This window comes from Lepisma saccharinum, chromosome 4 (assembly GCF_977018435.1).
Source record: "Lepisma saccharinum chromosome 4, izLepSacc3.1, whole genome shotgun sequence".
NCBI classification, from domain to species: Eukaryota; Metazoa; Arthropoda; class Insecta; order Zygentoma; family Lepismatidae; genus Lepisma; species Lepisma saccharinum.
The window spans coordinates 45,020,284-45,044,098 of NC_139232.1; the positions used below are offsets into that span (position 1 = coordinate 45,020,284).

Sequence of the window (23,815 nt, forward strand, 5' to 3'; positions counted from 1 at the left end):
AGTCAAGATGTGCCTGCCATATTGTGTGTTCCGGAAGCGAAGAAATTAATTAAAAAAATGTGAAAAATTGTGTTTGTTTCCGTGTAAAAAGCATAATGGCACCTTGAACTATGTTCCACAAAACACAATTGGTAAGTACGAACCAAGCGAAACACAAAATATCCGATTTTAATGTGTCTCATCTATGAAACTGGTACCCAATTTTTACATGGTTCAATTTCGATGTACGTCTGTTAACACATACTACGGAGTTTTAGCGAATACTTAAGGTTTAGTTCAATATATGCTTTCGTGGTTAGGTTCCCTTAGCATTAAAATAAAGTCCCTAAATGCATTCTACTAAGGTTCCGATTTACTTCTACATTCATTCCCACGCTTCTACGATATTTACTGTCGGTTGTCGACTGAGAATATCTTGTCCATGAGAAGTGCGTAAGGTAATTTTCAAGTTGTTTATTTCAACATAAATAACTTTTTTGAGTCCAAACAGTGCCCATTACTTTAAGGAAGGTTCAAATTTCATGTGACAATGATTTCCAAAATTCTACAATAATTAGTCTTTGTGCTAGGAGAAATCATAAAACAATCGAAATCGTTACCAGAAATAAAAGAACTGCTCACATATCATCTTGTAAAAATACCGCATGGTTGCTACACTAACAAGGGGTTATATAATCGAATGCACAGAACATTTAATTCACGTCGTCGCCGGTAATGGTGGCAAGAGCTATCGTGCATCGGAGATACATTAATGTCAACAAATACATGATTTACCGACCGAATAAGTTGAACGAAGGGAGAAAACGCTTCCACGAGCTTCCAAAAGTCTGCAGAAACTCAGTTCAAAAGTTCACACTATCAATCTTAGCACTTCTAGCTCAACGAAAATATTGAGAATTGCTATGAGAACCAAATCAAAAAGCCCTAACCTGAGGGGTTTATCTAGGATTTTTCCCTTGGCTGGTTGGAGGTTGGAAACTTTTGGGGAGTGTAAGTTTGGGAGCGAATGAAGAATATAGAGAGTGTCTCCAATTTCGCCTTCTAATCATGAATCTCTTGTTAAAATACGGGGGTCACGTCTGGAAATCGCGAAAAAAAGTCTATATAAGTGGATTTTTTTTAGAGCTGTATCGCATTTTTTTACGAACAAAATTTTAACTATGCTTCCCTAACCTAACCTTACCGGAAATGGTTCGTGGGGCTATCCGTGAATGGTTTGTGGGGATACCCGTGCATAATGTACTGATTAGAAGGCCAATAATATACCAAATATGAGCGCAATTCGAGATAATTTCTTACCCTAACCATACCGGAAATGGTTCGTACGGGTATCAGTTAAATGTTTTGCCAATGAGCACATATTGTAATAAAATATAAGTTTTGTAGCACTAAATTCCTCACTACGCAACATGCCATTTTTCTAGAACAACGCTGGAACACCATTGCCAAACTGTAATGTAAGTCCTCATTCCTCATGCTCTAGCATTCCGGCAACGAAGCAACAATTAATGCTCTGCAAGTAACGAAGCAACAGTGTGTCAACGCTGTAGACAGTGCAATGAATGCCGAACATCACTTGTTCATATCATCAAACATGGTTCCTGTTTCTGTATGGAGAATGATCGCCGTAATGAAAAATGTAATTTTGCAGCATATATAGTCGCAAGTGTACAATTTTTACCGGTCACCCCCAAATCTTACCAGGACTGCATATTTAGTGAGTATAAGAAGTAGGAAAGAAATTGGAGACATTCTTTATATTGTACATTCATACCTAAGTTTGGGAATGGGTAGCTAATTACATGTAAAATCAAAGATTTTTTTTTATTTTATATGTTGCCGGTTTTTGAGTTATTGAATTTTAAAAATTGAGAAAATTGCCCAAAATCCACTCACCGCTGAAACTTTAAATAAATAATATTTCAAGAGACCTGTTTCAACTACAGGGCTGGGTATGGTCTCATCTTAAAGCATATGAATTGGGCTTTCATTTGATATACAACTGTCGACCTTCTTTTGGTCCGGAGAATGACTGTCTCGTTGCTATGCAACTAAATAACTGCCGTCGCTTATTTCTCCGATGACAAATGCACACTTCACTAACAGTAAATCTTTGTCCAGCTGCACAGTTTCCAAACTCCTCTGTACACTGAATAACTTTGTTTAAATGCTGCATCATATCAGTGGCACTTTTGTTTCTCCATATTAATGCTGTTACTGGTACCTTACTACAAGTGTGTCCCGTCAACGAAACCTGACTATCTGTATGTACTGGGAACATCAAGATTCTATCTCCCGCGCTTTCCCGATTACAAAACTGATAACAATTGAATGATTATTTGTTGTAAAATGTTCATTGTTGTCCTAACACAGCAAATTTAAAGGGGAAAAATGTTGTTGAGCATTTTCTTATCAGGAAAGCGAAATGTTGATTATTGTATTGCAGCTACCAGTAATTTTAAGGAAAGTTAAGAAAAAAATAATTTACTCTTTGTAACTACCGGTATTAGAGACTGCAGTAGATTCTATGCTGTACATGCATGAAATACATATATATTGTAATATATACATCGAATCGAAGATGCCAACGAATCTAAGGCGCACCTGAATTTTGGACGTCTAAAATCTGACAAAAACCTGCACCTTAGATTCGAAGAACTACGCTAATTGTTTATATCAGTTGTATCACAGAAGATACATATTTTTGTGCAAATCAAGATTCATAAAATGGCCTTTGTATTAATAGATATTCCATTTATTTTATTGCAGTGAGTAATCAACCAATTTTTTTTTTATGATGTAACTTCTTGCCTGTTGTGTGATTAATAATTAGGTAACTGATAATATTTTTTCCTTCTATAGCAAAGGATGATGAACCAAAAAAACTTAGCCGTAACCAGAAGAAGCGAGCAATCAAGCGTTTACAGAGGAAGAAAGAACGTGATGAGAAGCGGAAGGAGAGAAAGAAATTACAAAACCAAGGTAAGTTCATACGTGCATTTCATGAAAATTTTATTTTATTTACAGTAAGGGTGTGCATGATCCCGAAAAGTCTGTACAAGGATCAGGAAGAAAATTTCCCATCTCGATCCCAACTTCGGGAAATGATCTCTTGACTTTCCAGGATCCCGAACTGTCGGGGAAATTCAAAATGGTCATTTTTGAAAGTAGTTATTTCTCGATTTCTGTGTTATAAGTTATTTGATAAATGCAGAAATAATTACTCAAAAGGAAAATCCCACAGTGAATTCAAGATTTCTATAGTGTCAGGGAGTTTCGACCATTTCCCGACTTAGTTGGGAAGTTGCAAAATTTTTCCATCTCGAATGTCAGAATTAAGAAAAATCCCCTCCTCAAGAAAAGTCTCTGTCCTGCACACCCCTAGTTTACAGTGAATAATTCTTGTGTTTATATTAGAGTTGCAAAAAAGCTTACTTTTTTGAATGGATAGTTTTTTTTTTTCGAAAAAAAGCTGGCTTTTTACCAATTAGAGCTAACCTATTTCACTTGAAGTTACTGTTATGAGTTTACAGGTTTGTAGTGACATATTTTACATCTAGCTAAAAGATATTTACATGATGTAGCAGCCAAGAGACAGAAATTGGTCAATCCCAGTGGGGACATATTGCATAACCGTTCAGATACAATTTTAACCCTAGCTTACCGAGGGGGGGGGGGGGGGGGCTTTCTGGCCCGCCACCTCTATTTTTTAGATTTTTCAACTGTTTGAAAATAAATTACGTTGTTTCCTAGGATGTTCCTAATATTTATTTATTACTTTTGTTCATAAAAACAAATGTAATGTAATTACTAGGCAAAATGCACTTTGTGCACATATCAGGTGCCATCTTTGAATGTGTCTCACTCGAGACACTCATGCCAGTGACAGTTGGTTTGTAATGATGGTAATTATTGTAATCATTATATTTAATAAACAGCTGCACTTCTACAAAAGCATTAATTAAAAAATTTATGAATTTTGTTAGTTTTAGTGAATGTTAAAATATATGTGAGACACTAATGCAATAATTGGTTATTATTTTTTATTAATGATAGTAATTTTTGTAATTATTATAATTAATAAATAACTGCACATAATCAGCAAAGGGAAGCAGTGATTCAATAATAAAATGTTTTATCAAATTTTAGTGATAAAAAAAAAGTATGGGCTTGTGAGCCACCTCCCGGTATGTAAGTTTGTTGTACGGCATAGGTAAGCTAGGGTTAAAAATTAAACGTGTAGTCCTGATGAGCACATCTGACCATGAAATGGACTAAAAACAAACTTTTACATGTTTGTGTCTCAATTTAAATGTTGATGCCGGAAAATATGAAACAAATGTTAATATCAAAATATTCGATGTTTTGGGACAATTAAAAATCTTTAGTGTTGACAACACATATGCAGAAGTATACTTATTACAGGAATATGTGTATATATCCTGTTTAATAGAGCTTTGAGATGGAAGCGACACGTGGCTCTTGGAAACCAACCATTAGAAGTAAACGCAACCTTTCGAACCGACATAAGCTGCAAGTGTCACTTGGCCTGTACCATTTTCTCAGGGAACTTTCAGACCGAAGCAACAAGTGACATGCATCACTTGGAAGCAGACCCTCAGGAATTCATTCAACCTTTTGAACCGAAATGCGACAACGAGCTAAACATGTCACTTGCATGTTGCTAGGACTACACTGTTTTCTCAATGGCGTGCATCGTGCCGCTTCGGTCTATTGTTCTTGCATGCATGGTGGACGATTTGCTTTATACTGAAGGAGACTGCGTCGCTTGTTATTTGTGACTTCAGTCTAAAAGCTCGTTCTTTGGCACGAATCATGTCGCCTCGGTCTTTGTGCATGCTTGGTGGATGCTTGCTTACAGACTGAACTGTCATGTGTTGCTTCGGTCTGAATGTTCTCTATACTTGACAAGATTGTTAGCTATTTCATAAGAGATTAAGATTTCATTTAGACTGTAAATCACAGAGAATAAATAGCAAGTACTGTTGATGGAAAAAGGCCAGCTTTTTGAAAGAATGTAAATTGTATTTCATATTTAGAAATTATGTCTATTTTACAGTAGGGAGATAAACGAAAACCATGGAAGAGGAAAAATACTGCCAACTCCTGTATTTTCATTCATTTGAGACACTTTTGTGAAAAAAGCGGCGGAAGAAAAATTCAGTTTTTTTTTCCAAAAAAGCAATTTTAATTTCGACCACTTCCAACTCTAGTTTATATACAAAATTTACATCATAGAAACAATATTCATGACTAACAAATGAGAACAAGTTGAATCAGAGAAACAAGGTGAATGTGCATGTGTTTTTATTTATAACTGATTCAGTGTCATTTTGCTTTGTCAGCTTAACCAGGCGAGGATGAAAATAGTGTGTCATAAAAATCCATCTGCTCATCATAACAACTGTGTACATTCATATTGTCATTGTTCTTCAAGTTCAGTGTATTTCTGATCTTCAGTTTTATCTTCACATTGCAGAAGCAGAAGAGAAGAAGGCCTCCATAAATGCAGTCAGTGCAAAGAAGAAAGAAAAAAATGGATTTACCGATGAAAATCAATCATGGTTAACACCAGCTACAAAGAAAAGAAAACATTCTGATACCACACTTGATAATGATAATGACTTTGGATCATCATCATCTGATGGTGAACAAGATGAAAAGTATAAAATGACGAACCTAAATGATTTTGATAGCGATGATGATGACGATGATGATGTGCCCGAGGATGATGATTTTGGAGCAAAATCTTCAGATTCTTTTGACAGCGGCTCTTCAGAGGAGGACAAAGGTGATGATGATGATGATAAAGATGAAGATCTTCTGCCAGTTGAAAAAGCTGCCAAGAAATTGAAGAAGAAGCTGAAAGCAGATGCGTATGTATTTTATTTTTTTATTCTTTTCCCATAATAAGTAATTCCAATAATATAAATGTTGGATCTCACCTGAAGATGAGAGATGATGCAATCTTATTAAGTGGTAATATAATAAGAAAAATATTAGTCTATGGATAATATCTAGTAAAGATAGCATGTTGTAACTTCATAAGTCTGTTGTTAGATCGATCCCCAACACAAGCGAAAATGAATTATTCACCTGAAGATGAGAGAAGAGGATCTCTCTTGAAATGTATTGTTAGAATAGGCATCAGTAGTACAAGCACTAGACAATGAATAGTTCCCAATTAATATTGCATGCTAAGAAGATAATACTTGGTAGGGAAAAAATGCAATTTTTAAAATTTGACTGCAGCAACCGAAGTGATATGGTAAGAAATTAGCGACAGTTGAAAAAATGTAATGCACATTAAGACTTGTTTTAATTTAGAATTCTACACTATATGTGAGAAGTGCAACGATTAGACTTAAATATCAATTCAGTAATTTTGATGGATAGGAATAAGAAAATGTACTAATCATTTATAAAAAAATTACAGTGCCATTATTGTCTGACAATACTATTCCATGTGCGGAATACAGTCATATTTTTCTTTTTGTTTGTAATGTTGCTCTTTTCTTTAAACACAGTGTTAAGTTTACAAAGCCACATATTGTAAAACTCACTTTTTCATAATGATGGGACATTACTTGACATTAATTGGTACTCTGTAGGTATCAACCAATATAGAAATTATTTCTCTTGTAATTTACAGTTCTTACAAGCATATAAACACAATTTTTGATGTAATATTTTGGTAGAGGACAGTCTCCCTTCATCAGACATTTATTCGTAGTTCTTCCAAAACGTTCCATCAAAAATTGTGTTTAGAAGCTTGTAAGAATCATAAAATGCAAGGGAAATAGGTACTTTAGTATTATACGGACTGCCTGATTTCAAACAGTTTGTTTTCCTAACCTAACTGATAGCCTTCCAGTTAGGTTAGGTTAGGTAAGGAAAACAGGTGGTCTGAAATCAGGTAGTCTGTATAATACCAAAGTACCGGGAAATAATTCTTCAATGCAAGCAATTCATACATATGAGAAAAATAATAAAGACATATCAGCTTATCAGAAAATTACCAATATTTTAACAGATCTATGTACAAGTACCTATTCTCCATTTTGTTAGTGTTTGTATACATATAGTTCAGGGCTAGCCAATGCCAGTTTAAACCAATATTGAAAGCATTGAAGGTACTCTTCTTTATTCCCACTGATACAGGTCCCAGTGTTCAAAAATTTCCAAAATTGTATAAATTGAAAAATGTTTTAGAATATAAATTTTTCTTTGAAGCTATGTCATAGTAATCTAACAGAATTTTGCCTTAAAGTATTCACATTTGCACATGAAATTATCATTTAATCACAATACATCAGTATCAGCTCAGCCGTAATACAGTGTGTCATTTTAATGGTGCCCACTGACCACAGAAACATATAAAGGACATCAAAAGGAACAACTTTTTCCTGTAACATTTTTCTCGTTGATGCGTCATTTCGGCAGTACAGTCATTCAAATGAGCCAGTTTTGCCACCTGAATGCTTGCAACCGAACACATTTCATTTGTGACGTCATTTCCTGTCATGAAGTGGTGCATGCCGGGTTTCCAGGAACACACATATTCTGTGAAAAATGACATAGCTACAACCAACCACATTATGTCCCAAAAAACAAAGGGAAAAAATGCATTCAGTAACTGAACAGGAAGTGATTCAACAATACGAAAAATTGTAGAAAAACAACGTATTCAAAAGGAAGTGGTAATATCAGTTTTTGTCTCTTAGCCTACATGTCGGATATTTGGAAATCTTATTGACATTTACAGTTTAGTTTATCCACCTCGTCCTTCTGATACTGGTTGTCTGTGACACACTGAACAGTTGACAAAATAGAAATGAAAGAACTTAAAATTCCAAATGTAAGTAATACATAATGTTTATTCAGGGCATTTAGCTGCAAGGGACAAAAATGGTTCATAATACAGGGATTTAGTAGTAGTAAAACAAGCTCTCCGATGACTGTGTTTATCTATGCACCGGATACGCATTTAATAGTTTGCAACTGTGAAATGTGTATATTCCTGCTGATTCATCATTAGGTTGTTGCTGTGGTTGTAAGGTTTTTAACCGTAATGTAACAACGTGAACCTCAGATACTTCCGTTATCAGCACCACAATATTACAACACATGTGCCAGGACAAATGGACATACAAACCTGAAGATAAGATCCTTGCCACGAGATTTGCAGATATTTGACATGTAGCTGGTTATATACAGCCAGATGTAAGCTGTACGTTCAATGAAATTTGTTGTGATTATGATGATGATATAACAGACAAAATCTGATAATACCAGTTCTTTTTAAATACATTGTTTTTCTACCATTTTTCTTATCGTTGGTTCACTCCCTCCTTCCCCTGGTTTGACCGCTGGGCTTGTGGCTGGTAGGCCACATTACCCTGGATGTTCAATCTACTGGATGCATTCCTCCCTTCATTTTCACAAAATTTGTGTGTTCCTTGCAACATGACTGTGCGCTGTTTCACTGCAGGAAATGACGTCACAGATGTGGTCAAATGTTGTGTTGGGTTGCCAGCGTTCAGGTGGCAACACAGGCTTTTTTGAATGACTGTAGCATCGAAATGACTCACTGAGAAAAGTTGTTTTGTTTTGATGTTCTCTATACTTTTCTGTGGTCTGTGCGTTCCATTAAAATGACACCCTGTATAATTCATATTACACTAAACTATGTCCTGATTTTGTAAAGTAAATGCCCAAATATGAAGTTACTATTTCAAAGGTAAAACACATTGCAGTCATCTTGTTACACATGTAATTAATTTAGAAAAATAATGAATTGTCCATATGTTCCTCAGGAAACATTTACTTTATACTGGTTGGTATAGTATAAGTATATTTTATATTGGTAGTTTATTGGTATCAGTAAAATTCCAGTCTATCCTTAATAATATATTTTTGTTCAATAACTGCCTGTAGGAATTCTGAGGTAATAGAAAAATTACCTTAGAATACGTTGTTAGGAAGGTAAAAGAAACTAACGAAGGACTAAAATTAAACGGCGACTCACCTGTTAGCATATGCAGATGATGTGGACTTACTGGGGGATGATGTAAAAGCAATTAAGAATAATGCTAAAATATTTTTCACTGCAGCTAAAGAGATAGGTTTGGAAGTTAGCAAAGATAAAACTAAGTACAGGGTGTTTCCGGGTTGATGATACAAACTTCAGGGATGATGGAGAAGGGCACATGTATCAATTTGAGATAAGGAAGCCTGGTCTGGAAACTACCAGTTTCAAAAGTTATAAGTGAAAATCTGTGTATGAAGATGTAATGCTTTTATTACCTGCACAAGTTTCACAAGCTGCTACATTCACAACAGTTGTTCAAAGTGGTATTCCCCCAGCTTTGCTGCAGACTTGACATCGTTGCACAAAGTTCTGGCATACCTGTTGGAACAACCCCATGGTCATTCAAACAATGTCACAAGCAGCGAGAATTCTTGCCAGGAAATCCTCTCCATCTCTGGTGAAACAGGCTTCATCCGAGAAAAGAACATACACAGGAAAGTTAGGTAGGATCGACCATACAACGTTGCAGTAATCATTGGCTGAACGCGACGCAAGGTCCGAATTCAGCAGGAGTCGGAGCATGCACTTTCTGATGATGGTAGGGGTGTAGCTGCTGTTCCCGTATTATTTTCCACACACTACTGTGTGCAAGACCCATTTCATGTGCAACTGATCGGCTGCTGACTGAATGCTCCTCATCCACACGTGCAAGCACTGCTTGTTCCAATTCGGGAGTCCTTACATATCATTGTCCTCCTCGTTCCTGGTATTGCGGTTCCACATGCCCTGTTTCCTTTAACCATTGGAACAGTCTTGGAAACATGGTGTGGGTCGGATGTCTCCTACATGGGTACTTGGCCCGATACAACCTTTCAGCCTCCCTACTGTTTCCATTTGCTTGTCCGTACGCGAAAATCATGTCATGTCTGCAAAGTCTGCTACCTTGTACTCCATTTCACTATGGCTGATCGACTGTTACACTTCAACTTGTAAACACAGACTGCAGTCAACCAACCTTCACATTAGGACTGATCATGTCTGAGACGTACACATCACACCATCTGCAGTGCAGTAGTGGATTTTCCTGTCCCCACCCCTCATGATTGTGTGCGAGACACCTGTAGTAGACTGAAGAGGATCTCCTGGCAAGAATTCTCGCTGCTTGTAACATTGTTCGAATGATCCTGGGGTTGTTCCAACAGGTACGCCAGAACTTTGTGCGACGATGTCATGTCTGCAGATGAAGCTTGGGGATGCCACTTTGAACAACTATTGTGGATGTAGCAGCTTGTGAAACTTGTCCAGGTAATAAAAGTATTACATCTTCATACACAGATTTTCGCTTACAACTTTTGAAACTGGTCGTTTCCGGACCAGGCTTCCTTGTCTCAAATTGATACATGTGCCCTTCTCCATCATCCCTGAAAGGTTGTATCATCAGCCTGGAAGAACCCTGTATATGCTTACAGGTGGAAACCAAGTGTTAGGTAATAATCAAAATCTAATTATTGATAACAACTCGTTTGAACCAGTTTCCAAATTCAAGTACTTAGGAGTAATACTAACATATGAAAATGATATTAAAGAGGAAATAAAAAGCAGGCTTAATTCAGGAAATGTGTGTTACTTTTCTATTCATAAACTTTTGTCTTCTCGTTTAATATGTAACAAACTAAAAGTTAAAATATGCAAAACAGTAATTTTCCTGTAATATTATATGGATGCGAAACTTGGTCCTTTACATGGAAAAAGAAACATAAATTGAGAGTAATTTGAAAATAAGATCCTTAGGAAAATATTTGGTCCTAAAAGGGATGAGGAGACAGGTGACTGGAGAAGGTTACATAATTTAGAAGTACATCATTTGTATTCATGTCCAGATATTATTAGAATGATTAAATCAAGGAGACTTAGGTGGGCAGGCCATGTGGCACGAATGGGAGAGGAAAGAAGAGTTTACAGGATTCTTGTTGGGAAACCTGATGGTAAGAGACCAGTAGGAAGACCAAGACGAAGATGGAGGGATAATGTTGAGATGGATCTAAAGGAAATCTGTAGGGATGGAAAAGAGTATATAGATTTTGCTCAGGATAGGAACAGATGGAAGGCATGTGTTGCTGCAGCCATGAACCTTCAGGTTGAAGAAGGCTAGAGAGTTAGTTATAGGAAAATTGCTATTAAATGTTTATCTCTTGTAAAATTATGAATATTTTAAAGCAAAACTCTGGTTGATTGATATGATGCAGTTTCAATGGAGATGATGTGTATTAAAATGTATAATTATTCTGAACTCTTTTTAATTGTTACAATTTCCAAGCAGTGGTGTCAACCAATAGGAATATCATCATCAGTGTGGATATTGGTTCAAAGTGTTATCAGCTCAGTTCTAACATAAATATATATTAATGCAGGATTTACATTTGTAGACCAATTTTGTTCCTGTCCAATTGTTAGGAAGCTTGCAGAGGAAGAAATGCAACTGAATATCGCTGATCAGGAGATATTCACATTTCCAACTGAAGAGGATAAAGATGAGCCTCTAGGATTGCCAGAAATTCAACAGAGAATAAAAGATGTAACCCTTGTTCTTTCAGATTTCAAGAAATATAAGGAGGAAGGAAGGTATTTTATTTTTATTTTACTGATACTTTTACTTTTCTGGGGTGTAAGGGGTGATCTTCCACGTAGTACACCCAAATGTCAACCTCACTTCAACCTTAGTACACCCTGGACTGAAGACTAACGAGGCTCTGGCGACTGGCCCCATGGCCAGTATAATTTTGTTTGTATTGTCCTGTTCTTTTGTCCTTATGTGTGCTGAGTGCCCCTTTACAGCCTCAGCTTTTAACGAAAGTCAGAACATTTTTAATATTTTATGATTTTAGTTCTGCAACGATAGAGTTGTTATATGTAAAGATAAGGGGCTGGACCCCGTATAATGTGACGGGTGCAAAATAGCCTTAGTGCTGACGCACCCACAATTTTAAATTCAAATCAAAACTTTTACTTTTCTGTTGAAGACATTCTTTTATTTTTCAATGTACTTCCTTTTTTCCTTGAAAATGACACTTGCTTGTGAAGAAATATTTTCCAATTTTAAACATTGCCAAAATTTCCCCATTGTGTTCATATGCTGTAGACTAGAGTGCTACATGGAACTACTTTCGCTTGCTCAATCTTATTCGAGTCTCCCACGCTCGAGCATACCTCACTCATACTGGAATGATTGGCAACGTCCAGTATTTCAGAGCCTAATAAGCCATACTGTCAACCTATAACCCATACATGGAAGGAAACCACTCTATGGAATTACAGTTCTTAATAATAATGCTGTATATTATTATGTACGACTCAAATACAATATGTATGAAAGTATGCAATATCTACAGACCAAACGTAAAATGGATACACATGCTGACAGACCTACCTAAGCAATTAAAAATATGTTACAAGTACGTGTACATCATTTTTCAGTTACCGAATGGGATATCATGTTCGCCAAAATAATTAAATGCAGTTATAACATTCAATAGAACATAATTTTAATGTGCTGTCCCCATGGTGAAGTGGTTAGCACATTGTGCTACGACGTCAGGGGTCCCGGGTTTGAATCCTGGCCTGGGCATGGATATTTGTGAATGCCCATTCATCATATCATCACTCATCTCAATCTTCGCAAAGTAGCCAAAAGTGGCACAGAAAGCAAAGTAAAATAATGCAAATATATCAATCATGTTAATGTGACAATAATCATCAGAACATAAAATGTCAGCCTGGATAGTTTCAGCCCATAATCATCTATTTCATTTTCACATGGATATGATAACTACGAGGAGCGCTCAAAAAGTAATGCCCCACTTTTTTTTTTCTCATTACTGGTTAAAGGTATCGAAGTGTCCTGTTTCTCAGTCCGACTGTGAGGCTTCGTTACTTTGTGTGCAGAGTTTCACATTCGACCGATAGGCGGTAGCAGTGTAACAGTGAGTAAAGGCGGGTCTGTGTGACACTCGTTATAAACAGAGAACAGTAATTGAATTCTTGGTGGCCGAGAACGAAAGTGTGGTGAAGATTCAGAAACTGGTTGTGAGCACATCATTATGAACCAGAGACAAAGAAACAATCGATGGAGTGGCACCACACACAATCACCAAGAAAGAAGAAGTTCAAAACAACAGCCTCTGCTGGTAAAGTGATGATCACAGTGTTCAGGGACATGTTTGCGGCCGTTCTTGTTGATGTTTTGGCCCAAGGTGAAACAGTAAATTCTGACAGGTACATCAACACGGAACAACTCAAGAAACGCTACAGGAGAGAGAGACCAAACAGAAATGTGAAGGATGTGTTGCTTTTGCATGCAAAACCACACACGAGCCTGAAAACCACAGAGGCAATCGCAAGATTTAGGTGCTCTGTACTCCCCTATCCTCCTTACAGCCCTGATCTCGCTCCTTTCGACTTCTATCTCTTCGGGCCAATAAAGGATGCACTGCGCAGTGTGAAATTTGAGGACAATGAGAGTGTGGTTCGTGCTGCGAAAACATGGTTAAAGAAACAGCCCGCAAGCTGGTACAGGGATGGCATACAAGCCCTCGTTCCAAGGTGGTGTAAGGCCATAGCAGTGAAGGGAGATTATGTTGAAAAATAACATGTATAGAGGATACATACAACAATATTCTGTAGCAATATCATTAACGTCAATTAAATATTAGCTGAGAAAAGAATGTGGGGCATTACTTTTTGAGCGCTCATCGTATGTTTGCTTAATTTTCAATTTCACTACATCTTTTACTTCACTATCCATATTTGAGGGCCCACTACCACAAATGACAGAAATACATGTACTAATAGGCTTCAAGAGTTGGAGTGTAATCCGCTCGTTCGAGCATTTTTCACTCAAGCGGAAGACCTGTCAATTCTGTATGCCATCTAGTGTTGCCTGTGTGAGCTATCAAGCATTCGAGCGAAAAGCCCTCATTGCAGTTCTCTACTGTAGAGACACAATGATCTTAATTGTTGAATGACTGCATTTTAACATGAATATGGTAACCAAATTTACAACAAAGTGCATTAAAATAATCTCAGATTGTGTCATTCTTGCTGCTCCAGTTAGAGATATTTTCAATTGCAATCATGGTGCTTACTCAGAACAGTTCCAATGCTCATCTGTGGTTTTATTTACAGTTTTATTTAAACTAATGCAAATGTGTACTTTATGAAGTATTAAAGATCATATTTCAACTGGCATGAGAAGAAAGGTTTATGTAGTGTTAACATACAACTTACTCTAGGTATTAATAAACTCTTCTTTTTACATGGTATTAGGTTTTTACTATATTTTTGTTATGTATACATGTGGTAGTAACTGTGTGTTGGGTCTCCCAGCTTTCACCTCTCCCCATGAATCCTCTTGGTTGTATGATGTAATATATTTTACTTTGAAACAATGATCAGTAAGGATCTTGATCTTTTGAAAGCAAATAACACTTTTAAATGTTATTGTGATTAAAAAAAAAATGCTTACTGCATATAAAGCCATGAAGTAATGTTGAATTTCGTGTAATGTATTATTTGCATACCTTTTTCCTCCTCACAACTTGTACTTTAAATTGACATACTGAAAAGAGGTAGTCATTTATCTTCAAGACAGAGTACTTTTTCAGTATATTAATTTATTTTTATTCCCCAAAATGTGAATTGTAATTTACAAATGAAAACTACCACAAAACTCGAATACTTATAATTGTGAGAGTCCACATGTTAAAATCCAGACAAAAGGATATGGGGGGTGTGGGGCAGTAGAGAACCAAAATCAGAGAGAAAGGAGACATTAAACTAAATTTTGACAGAAATAATGCTAATTTTAAGAGAAAGAGTGGTAGGAAATGATGGTGCATTACTTACATGGGTATAAGGAACATCATTTTTCTGTGTAAGTTTGCAACCTGTTACGCTAAATGATTGCCTTTAAAAGTGTCCATCAGAACAGCATGGTGCAGTATAGTCACGGTTCATATTTTCGAAAGAAAATAAAAGCAAGAAAAACATCTTTTGAAAAATGGTCTGTCTTGCAACTGATAAACTGTTAGTGGTGCTAACTAATAATAAACTCCCTCCCCTGCAATTTTCTTCCTTAAAAATCCATACATGTACCATGGATATCATGCATGTACCGAAAGAATAGGTCAGGGGCATGTAAGGGGGGAAATTAATTTGCATTTAAAAATTTTACCAAACTTTCCTGTAGGGTGTACACTGGAACCATGTTTTTTTATTGCTGGATTTACAATTTCCCCAGATTTTATATTTTTCTGCATTTTAAGTATTTTGACCTTGGTACCCAGAAAATTGTAAAATCAACTGTCCACTAGGTCCCCCCCCCCCTCAATAAGAAAACTTGGTAGGCTACTGGAAGATATGGATAAAACATAAATTAATCAGTTGTATCCTTCTTGCATAATAGTAACTAAACATTTCATCTTCCTAATAGTGAACATGAACTGAACATGCTTTCTCATGCCTGTCAGCATAATACAAACTCATTCTTACATCGTAGGTCTCGCATTGAGTACACCGATCTCTTAATGAAGGACTTGTGTGCCTACTACAGCTACAATCAATTTCTGATGGGAAAGCTGATGGAATTGTTTCCTTTGGCAGAACTTCATGAGTTGCTGGAAGCAAGTGAGGTGCAGAGGCCAATTACCATCAGGACAAACAGCTTGAAAACACGGAGAAGAGATTTAGCTCAGGTATTGTAGATATTTCTTTCTTTTCCTGCTGAATGGAATGACATTAATGAAGGGACAATCACAAATGAACACCCATGCCCAAGATGGAATTCAAACCCTTGCTGATGAGATTGTGAGTCGACTACTCAATACATTCAGTCCAGATTAACATAGCAGAGGAAAAAATGAAGGAATGTTTCTGTACAACTGCTTATTTTTTACCATGATAGTCACAGGGAGCATTACTTTAATTATTCTTCAAGATTTAGTTGTGCTTCATGGGACTAAATATTAAGAGTTAGGAGATGTTGATTTCACCATTTTCATTCTTAATTTTCAAAAGGGACGTGTCTTATATTTGTAAGCACTTTTTGTAGTGTAGTGGCATCACCTTCTAATAAACTGTATGTTCAGTTCCAGTTGGCCTATTTGTGCATAAGATTGAGTAAAAATAAACTTTCTCTATTTCTGTTCTATGGGTTTTTAAAAATATAAATATGTAAAGGGTTTATCATAGCAGTTTAGTAACCCATGAAAAATGTACAATTTAATTTGTGTTGATTGCATTCACTCATCAAATCAACTTCTTTAGTTATGGACGTTGGTCTATTTTTGCATTAAGCAATATAATAAAGTGCAGACTTGCCCTAATTTTAGTGTCATGACTAGAGGCAAGCATATTTAGTTTTTGGCAAAAACATGAAATGTGAAATAACATGTTGTAATGTTTATTTTTCATCATGTTTAACCCTTAGACACTGAGGCTGATTTTCCAGGGATTTGCACTAATGCCGAGCTTGTTTTCATTCTGCATGCTTCTAAATGAAATTTTATATTTCCGGAACTAAGAACGTTAGAGGTACAAATGATATCTCGTTTTGGTCAGTATACTTTATGCTATAATCCTGATGGAAAAAAAAATAATTTTCCGTAATCAGTTAGAAGAAGAAAAAAAAGGGAAAGTAACTATTTTTTTTGCACAAAATTTGAAATTCATCGGACCCTCATGCAGAGCGGTGGTGCCAGAATTATTCATCTCGGGGTGCTGAGGGTGTGCGAAGCTGAAAATAAGGAAAACGTGAAACAGGCATGCAATCTTTCAAAACTGGGAGGCAAGGTGCCATAACTGGGAGGGGGTGGGCCAAGTTCAGTTTACTTTCCCTTGGTAGATAAGGTATAGCATAGTGTGGGGCCAAAATAGCAAATAGCAGAGGCAACAACACCCCTAATCCCCGACGCTGAAAATTACTGACTGAAAATTAAATTATACGTGTGAAATATATAATTTTAGACTGCATTCACTTTCCAGGGAGCCTGTTCCATCCCCTGGATGTCCATGATGATATGTATTAAGTCTTAAACTCCAAGAAAGTGGTCATACAGTGTAAACATTCAGATACACATTGCAGTCTTATTGAACTATATACTGAAATACAAAAAAGAAATTATCCTTGCCTTTAAAAACACAATTTTTGAGCCTTTTCAATGTAACCAATAGAGGTACAAAATACATGGTACATAATATGTACCTTTCGTCTGCCACTTCAGGACAAAACGTGAAGTGCACAGCAACTTCATCTTCGTTAAAATCCCTTCTGCTGCACTATCCCCAACAACGAACAGAATATTAGGCCTCTTCCTAACTGTTTTCGAAAAAGCCTGAAATGGTATGTTTAGTAGGCATATTACGTGGAACAAATACATAGATTGTATGAACAAGAAAACTACCCTCCACGTTACAACTCTCATTAAATAATTTGCCAAGCACGACCTGGTGATACCTTAAAGCAGCTGAAGTGTGTGCTCCACTACGAGGAAGAACAAGTAGGTGGAAAATAAACCATTTATCAAAAAAAAAATCATAACTTACATTAAGCGTTAGGCAATTATCAAGGACCACGAACAGACCACTTGGAAACAAAGAATGAAAAATTCATAACAGCAGTGCTGATGAAAGAAAAGAACGGCCGTTGATCTTTATAGAGGTTGCTGCCAGTACAGAAAAGTATGTATATTGGGCATCGGCATCTCTTTTAGTGCTTGCCTGTTGCATACAATAATAACGGCCAGCCTTACTTCAGTACCTAACATTCGGTGCTCAATATGACGACATGGCAGTTGAACGTAGAGATGCGGAAGAAAATTAAGGGGTGTGCAAGCACCCCCTTGTGCCTCCCTGGTGCTGCCCCTGCTCACGCAGGCTATGCCAGGACGTGAATTTCAAAAAGGTACCTGCCTCTCACCCGTGCTTTTGGCACCAGGAATGTCGAAAGGTTGTTCTTCTATTGCCAAAAGTGAATTTGGAAACACCAAAATTGAGAAAGAAGTGATGTTTTCGAAACCAATGAAAAACAATCTCAAAACAAAAAAATCACATTTTTTGCTACATCAATCCCACCCCCCACCCCCCAAAAAAGAATAACAATGAAATTAAACTTCACTAATTGACACCAGTGTCACGGCCCGTCGTTTAAGGGCTAAGAGAGGTGAGAGGTGTATTTTCCTACCCTGTTTTGTCACGAACTAATGCGAAATGAACTGCAAAATGAAAAATAAACTCTTAAAATGAAATTTAGACTTTTTACTGGTGTGGCACTTTCTGAACTATGAATTATCCTGTGAATATGCAATTCATGGAAAGTTGATAAAATCTGCTGTATTCGAGAAGCAAAAATGGACTCCTTTACATACGAAAACTTAATTCTGTTGTAACTACATAAATGTGCTATTAGAAGAGAGATGTTTATTTTGTGTAATACGTGCAGTTTTTAAATCAAATTTAGGATTAGATTCACCATTTTAGCACCAAAATAGCATTTTATAAACTGATTTTGACCCAATTTTTTCACCGCTATAACACAATTTTTTTTTATTTACTGCTATTGAACCCGAAAGTGACTGTTTTTGTACCGAAATTTTTGCTTTTTTTTTTATTTTCCAAAAACATGTTACTCTAGTCATTAATGACTAGGGAATGGATTTTTAGGTGCTAAAAAAAGAGAGATTTAGGATTTTACTAACTCCATTTTAGGACTTTTATCTAAAATTGACATAATTATTAATTAATAATAATCTTATGAAATAACTAGTTTTAAATGAAATTTGTATACAAAAAGGCATTACTTTCAGTTGGAGATCCTTCTTTCCACCTCACAAGAATTTTAGTGCAAACTTCATAAATGCAACTGCTGCTGATTACCAAGGCAGGTTTGGGGAACCCGAAGGCATAGTGGTAATGTCTTCACCTTGTAACGAAGAGGCTGTAGGTTCGATATCCATTGGAAGCACATAATGGTTCACATCCCACTTTAAATTGTAGGTCCAGTCCAGATTAGTCTATCTGTGCATAAAGTGGGCTCAAAAAACTCATACCGGAGGTAGGTTTGCAGTGGTCTTCTCTCCTTCATGAACAGCCTCTTTACTGGGCAGTTGTAGTTTCCAGCGGAATCCTCCCCTTTCACCTATCTGTTGTGTTAATTGGGGAAATAGGCGACATGATTGGTCACTCGCAAGGTTTCCTACTAGTCACAGCAGGCATTCGAAACAGCCAATCATAAAGAGGTATTCTTGGTATTGTCCCACTATCCTACACTGTTGGAGCCCGAAAATAATGCTGGCCCTGTTTTAACAACTGAATGAGTTTGTAGCTAGGATTCCGTCCCAAAACAGCCTGCATCTTTGATATGCTATACCTACAGTCCCTATAATGGCCTACAAAGTACAGCGTTCAACAATGGAGAATGCCTCAGACAGTCAGTTCGCTCCACATTTTTCCATTTTCGTGATGCAGGCTGGAAGATGGCGGAAATTTTCATGGAAGCTGACACCAGATACTGTTGCATAGCTTCTTTGGCTGCTTGGATTCGTTCAAGGGTCTCAAACCTTTGTAGTGGAAATTAATGGTCGTTCTTAACCCTCCAAAACCTGTGCAGCGGCACTGAGTGCCACCTTTTTTTAAATATTGAATTATTTTCCTTACGAGCACAATAATGGTCAGGAAAGCACTAGGTAACTTATCTTCACTATTCCCCCAAAAACAGAGACGTTGGAACCTTTTTTCTGTCGTTCTTTCAGTTGCTTACATGCCTCTGAAGTTACCGGTTCCCCTTTGGCTGCACTCAGTACCGCACGCGGGAACGTTCCATATCTTAAATCACAGCATGCCAGCCATGAATTTGGGGGAAATAGGAAGAATGAAACCACGGTACGTTGTTCGGAATGCAAATTATTTGTATGCAGAAACCATTGCAGTACCCATACGAAATGTCGGAGTTGTCAAAATAACAATGTTGGACAAGAGTTTTGGAACAAATAGTTCCTTTCTACTCCCATATAAGTTGTATGATTTCAATTCGATTTGAAAAATACGTTGAACATTTTTGGAAAATGCTTTGATAATTTTGTGAATGGTGAGTTAATTTTTTAGTGCCTTCATTATATGGCAAAGTTTTAATTACTTTTAGAATAATATTTTGGTGCATTTGCTTCAAGAGTCTAAGCTTGTAATTCTATGAGACTCATTTTTTTTTTTTATCTTTTCTTTTAATAGCTGATAAAAATGTCCAAAAGGACATGTTTGCGTTCATATATATTTCGCCTGATTTCCAGTAAGTGCTAGTGTAATTCAACCTCGATATCCATCAATAATTCACGTAAATAACGTTGGTTTTGATGAGGCAGCACTGAGTGCCCCACGTGAGGCAATGAGGACGCGGATGACGGAGGGTTAATCAAAGTTATTTTCTAAAAGTTACGAGAAAGGTTTAAAAGGCATTTTTCAGATCAAAATAGGGCTTTTAGGCATTTATAAGAGTTTTAAAGTTCATGTAGGCAATTTAGGTCCTATAGAATTTCAGTAAATGGGTCCTGTGTACATGAAACACAAAGATCTCTAAATAGCATACGTCTAGGATATAGCAAAAAAAATTAGGTATGAACTTAGAAATCCGTTCCCTAGTCATGACCAAAGATTAGCAAGTTTTGAGCAACTTGAAATCCATTCAGAGAAGTTGGTGATTTGGGCAAAACGTTCTGTCATTTGAAGTTGATAGTGTGTATTGAAATTGAAATTACCCAGTGAAAGATCTTTTTTCATAATTACTGGTCTGTTTTTCTCTCTTTTTGTAGAAAATTTAGACATATTCTTTTTTTTAACAGGCATTGATCAACCGAGGTGTAAATTTGGATCCACTTGGAAAATGGACAAAGGTTGGGCTTGTAGTATATTCGTCCCAGGTGCCCATAGGAGCCACACCAGAGTACTTAAGTGGACATTACATCATACAGGTAAACTTTGCAGAAATTATGGCTTTTTATTGCTCATTTGCCATTCTGAGTAGGGGAATTTTCTACTCTTATGTCATAGTGCTTGCCGACAACACACAATTCATTACTCTGTGATTTTGTGGTAATAGTTACAAACAGATGGATGAGCATAGATTATGTATATTTGGGAGACATGCAGGGCTCCAATTGACTTGAAAGCTCCAACAGTCAGGGAAATTGACCTGCGGCTACAAACGTCAATGAATTTCACAAAAATATTTCAAAATGTGGAAAAGTCAGGGAATATTAAACATGGTTATTGTCTTTGCAGTTAACATGTTTTTCCTTATTTTTAAAATCTGTAATTATATATAACAAGTCTTGTTATAAGTAAAATAAATACTTAAAAATATGATGTGCCCACTGATAGTAGCTGGAACCATTGCTTTCATATTTCCACTTCTAATATGTATATGTATGAGCACAAATAAAGTTAAACAGAATTAAAATAGTACTGAATGGTCTGAAAATTGATTTGAAAAGTTGGGTAATTTGTTTTGGCAAAGTGAGTTGGAACTCATATTTTTGATACACACATTTAAAACACATTTAGTACTTCCTGTTGCAGAGTATTTCATCAAGCTTGTTCAGTAACATAAGACTACAGGACACCTAACAGTGTCCGTGTGTGCCATAGCCCCACTAGGGTGCAGTACACCTGAAAACTGCATCCATGCAGACTAACGAGGCTGTCCCATCTGAGCCTGCAGTCAGGATGAAATCTTTCATATGGCTGAGTTTCATCCATAAACACCCTGAGGTATTATTTACAGCCTCAGCTTTTATTATTGATGTGATTTTTAGTGCTTACACCTTTAATTGCTATTTATTTAATTCATTGTTTTTGTTTTTGGTAAGGAATTGATCTCTGCATTTATTTCTGAAGATTTCTTGTTCAGGGTGGCGACAGACCTGGAAAACCTGGAAAACCGGGAAAAGTCAGGGAATTTGAGGTGCCAAAAAAAGTCAGGGAAATGTCAGGGAATTTCGTCTTCATTGACTTTTTTTTATTATTTATTTAAAGATATCGCTATGGAACTGCACGGGAACAGGAAATCTCGTTCGTAAGTTTCGGCCTCAACTTTTAGGTCCCTTTTATGTGCAATACAACCACGGCGCCAGAAACCAGTGATGGCAGGAGGAGAGAGAGAAAGAGAGAGAAATTTCTCTCGCCTGGGCTACTCACCCGGAATTTTAAATTCGAACACTCTTTGTAGGAAATTTGTTATAACTCGGGCACTATGGGAGTAATCTACTTCGGATAAGTTTTGTTTTGCAACTACAACATCAGCGCACTCAAACGAGTACAATTCAGAACACCGGACCGAGGAAAGGGGGTTTGGGGGGCACGTTCCCCGAATTTCAATAGAAAAAACAAAAATCTGGAGTTTGCCCCCTCTTCTCCCGCTATTTGGGGGAGAAGTCGCGAACTTTAGTATTCTTTTCAAAGAATGGACATTTTTCAAGATAATGAAAAATGTTTCATGTTATTGGGTGCCATACAAGTTGAATACTAAACCAAAATGTGATTTTATTATATTTTTTTTTACAAGAAATAGGTAATTTGCATATTGCTCAGAAAATTGTTATAACTCGGGCACTACGGGAGCAATCTTCTTCGGATAAGTTTTGTTTTGCAGGTAAAACATAAGAGCATGTAACCGTGTACAATTCAGAACGCCGGATCGATGAAGGGGAGCTTGGGGCACGACCCCCGAATTTCAATGGGAAAAATGTAAAAATCTGGCGTTTCCCCTTCTTCAAGTTCTTCCCCGCTATTTTGGGGAGAGCGCGCGAACTTTAGTATTATTTTCAAAGAATGGACATTTCTGAAGAGAACGTAACATGTTTCATGTTCTTGGGTGCCATACAAGTTGAATAATAAGCCAAAATGTTATTTTTTTACGAAAAATAGGCAATTTTCATTTTTGGAGGTAAATTGTTATAACTCGGGCTCTATGGGAGCAATCTACTTCGGATAAGTTTTGTTTTTAATCTATAACATCAGAACATGCAACCGTGTACAATTCAAGACGCCGGACCGAGGAAGGGGGGCGGGGGGGCGCAACCCCCGAATTTCAATGAAAAAACATAAAAATCTTGAGTTTGCCCCCTCTTCTCCAGCTATTTTGGGGAGAAGGTGCAAACCTTAGTATTTTCTTCAAAGAATGTATGTTTGCAAAGAGAATGAAACATGTTTCATGTTCTTGGGTGCCATACAAGTTGAATAATAAGCCAAAATGTGAAACTCTGTTTTTTACGTAAAATTGGTAATTTGCATATTGCTCAGAAAATTGTTATAACTCTGGCACTATGAGAGCAATCTACTTCGGATAAGTTTTGTTTTGCAGCTAAAATATCAGAGCATGCAACCGTGTACAATTCAGAACGCCGAACCGAGAAAGGGGGTTTGGGGGGCGCGACCCCCGAATTTCAATGAAAAAAACCATAAAAATCTGGAGTTTGCCCCCTCTTCTCCTGTTATTTGGGAAGAAGGAGCGAACTTTAGTATTCTTTTCTAAGAATAGACATTTCTCAAGATAATGAAACATGTTTCATGTTTTTGGATGCCATACAAGTTGAATAATAAACCAAAATGTCATTTTTTTTAAATATTTTTTTTACGAAAAATAGGTAATTTGCATATTGCTCAGAAAATTGTTATAACTCGGGCACTATGGGAGCAATCTACTTCATTTGTTTTGTTTTG

General features: G+C 36.8%; 1 protein-coding gene across 1 annotated transcript in view; it reads left to right on the forward strand.

Annotated features, from left to right (window-relative positions):
- The window catches only part of LOC145986434 (uncharacterized), a 58,199-nt gene that overhangs the window by 4,250 nt on the left and 30,134 nt on the right, over positions 1-23,815 (forward strand). The window contains exons 2-6 of the mRNA XM_083120451.1: positions 2,863-2,982; positions 5,501-5,897; positions 11,507-11,674; positions 15,606-15,801; positions 20,938-21,066. Of these exons, the coding sequence (XP_082976577.1) occupies positions 2,863-2,982; positions 5,501-5,897; positions 11,507-11,674; positions 15,606-15,801; positions 20,938-21,066 (1,010 nt within the window). The remainder of the gene's footprint in view (positions 1-2,862; positions 2,983-5,500; positions 5,898-11,506; positions 11,675-15,605; positions 15,802-20,937; positions 21,067-23,815) is intronic.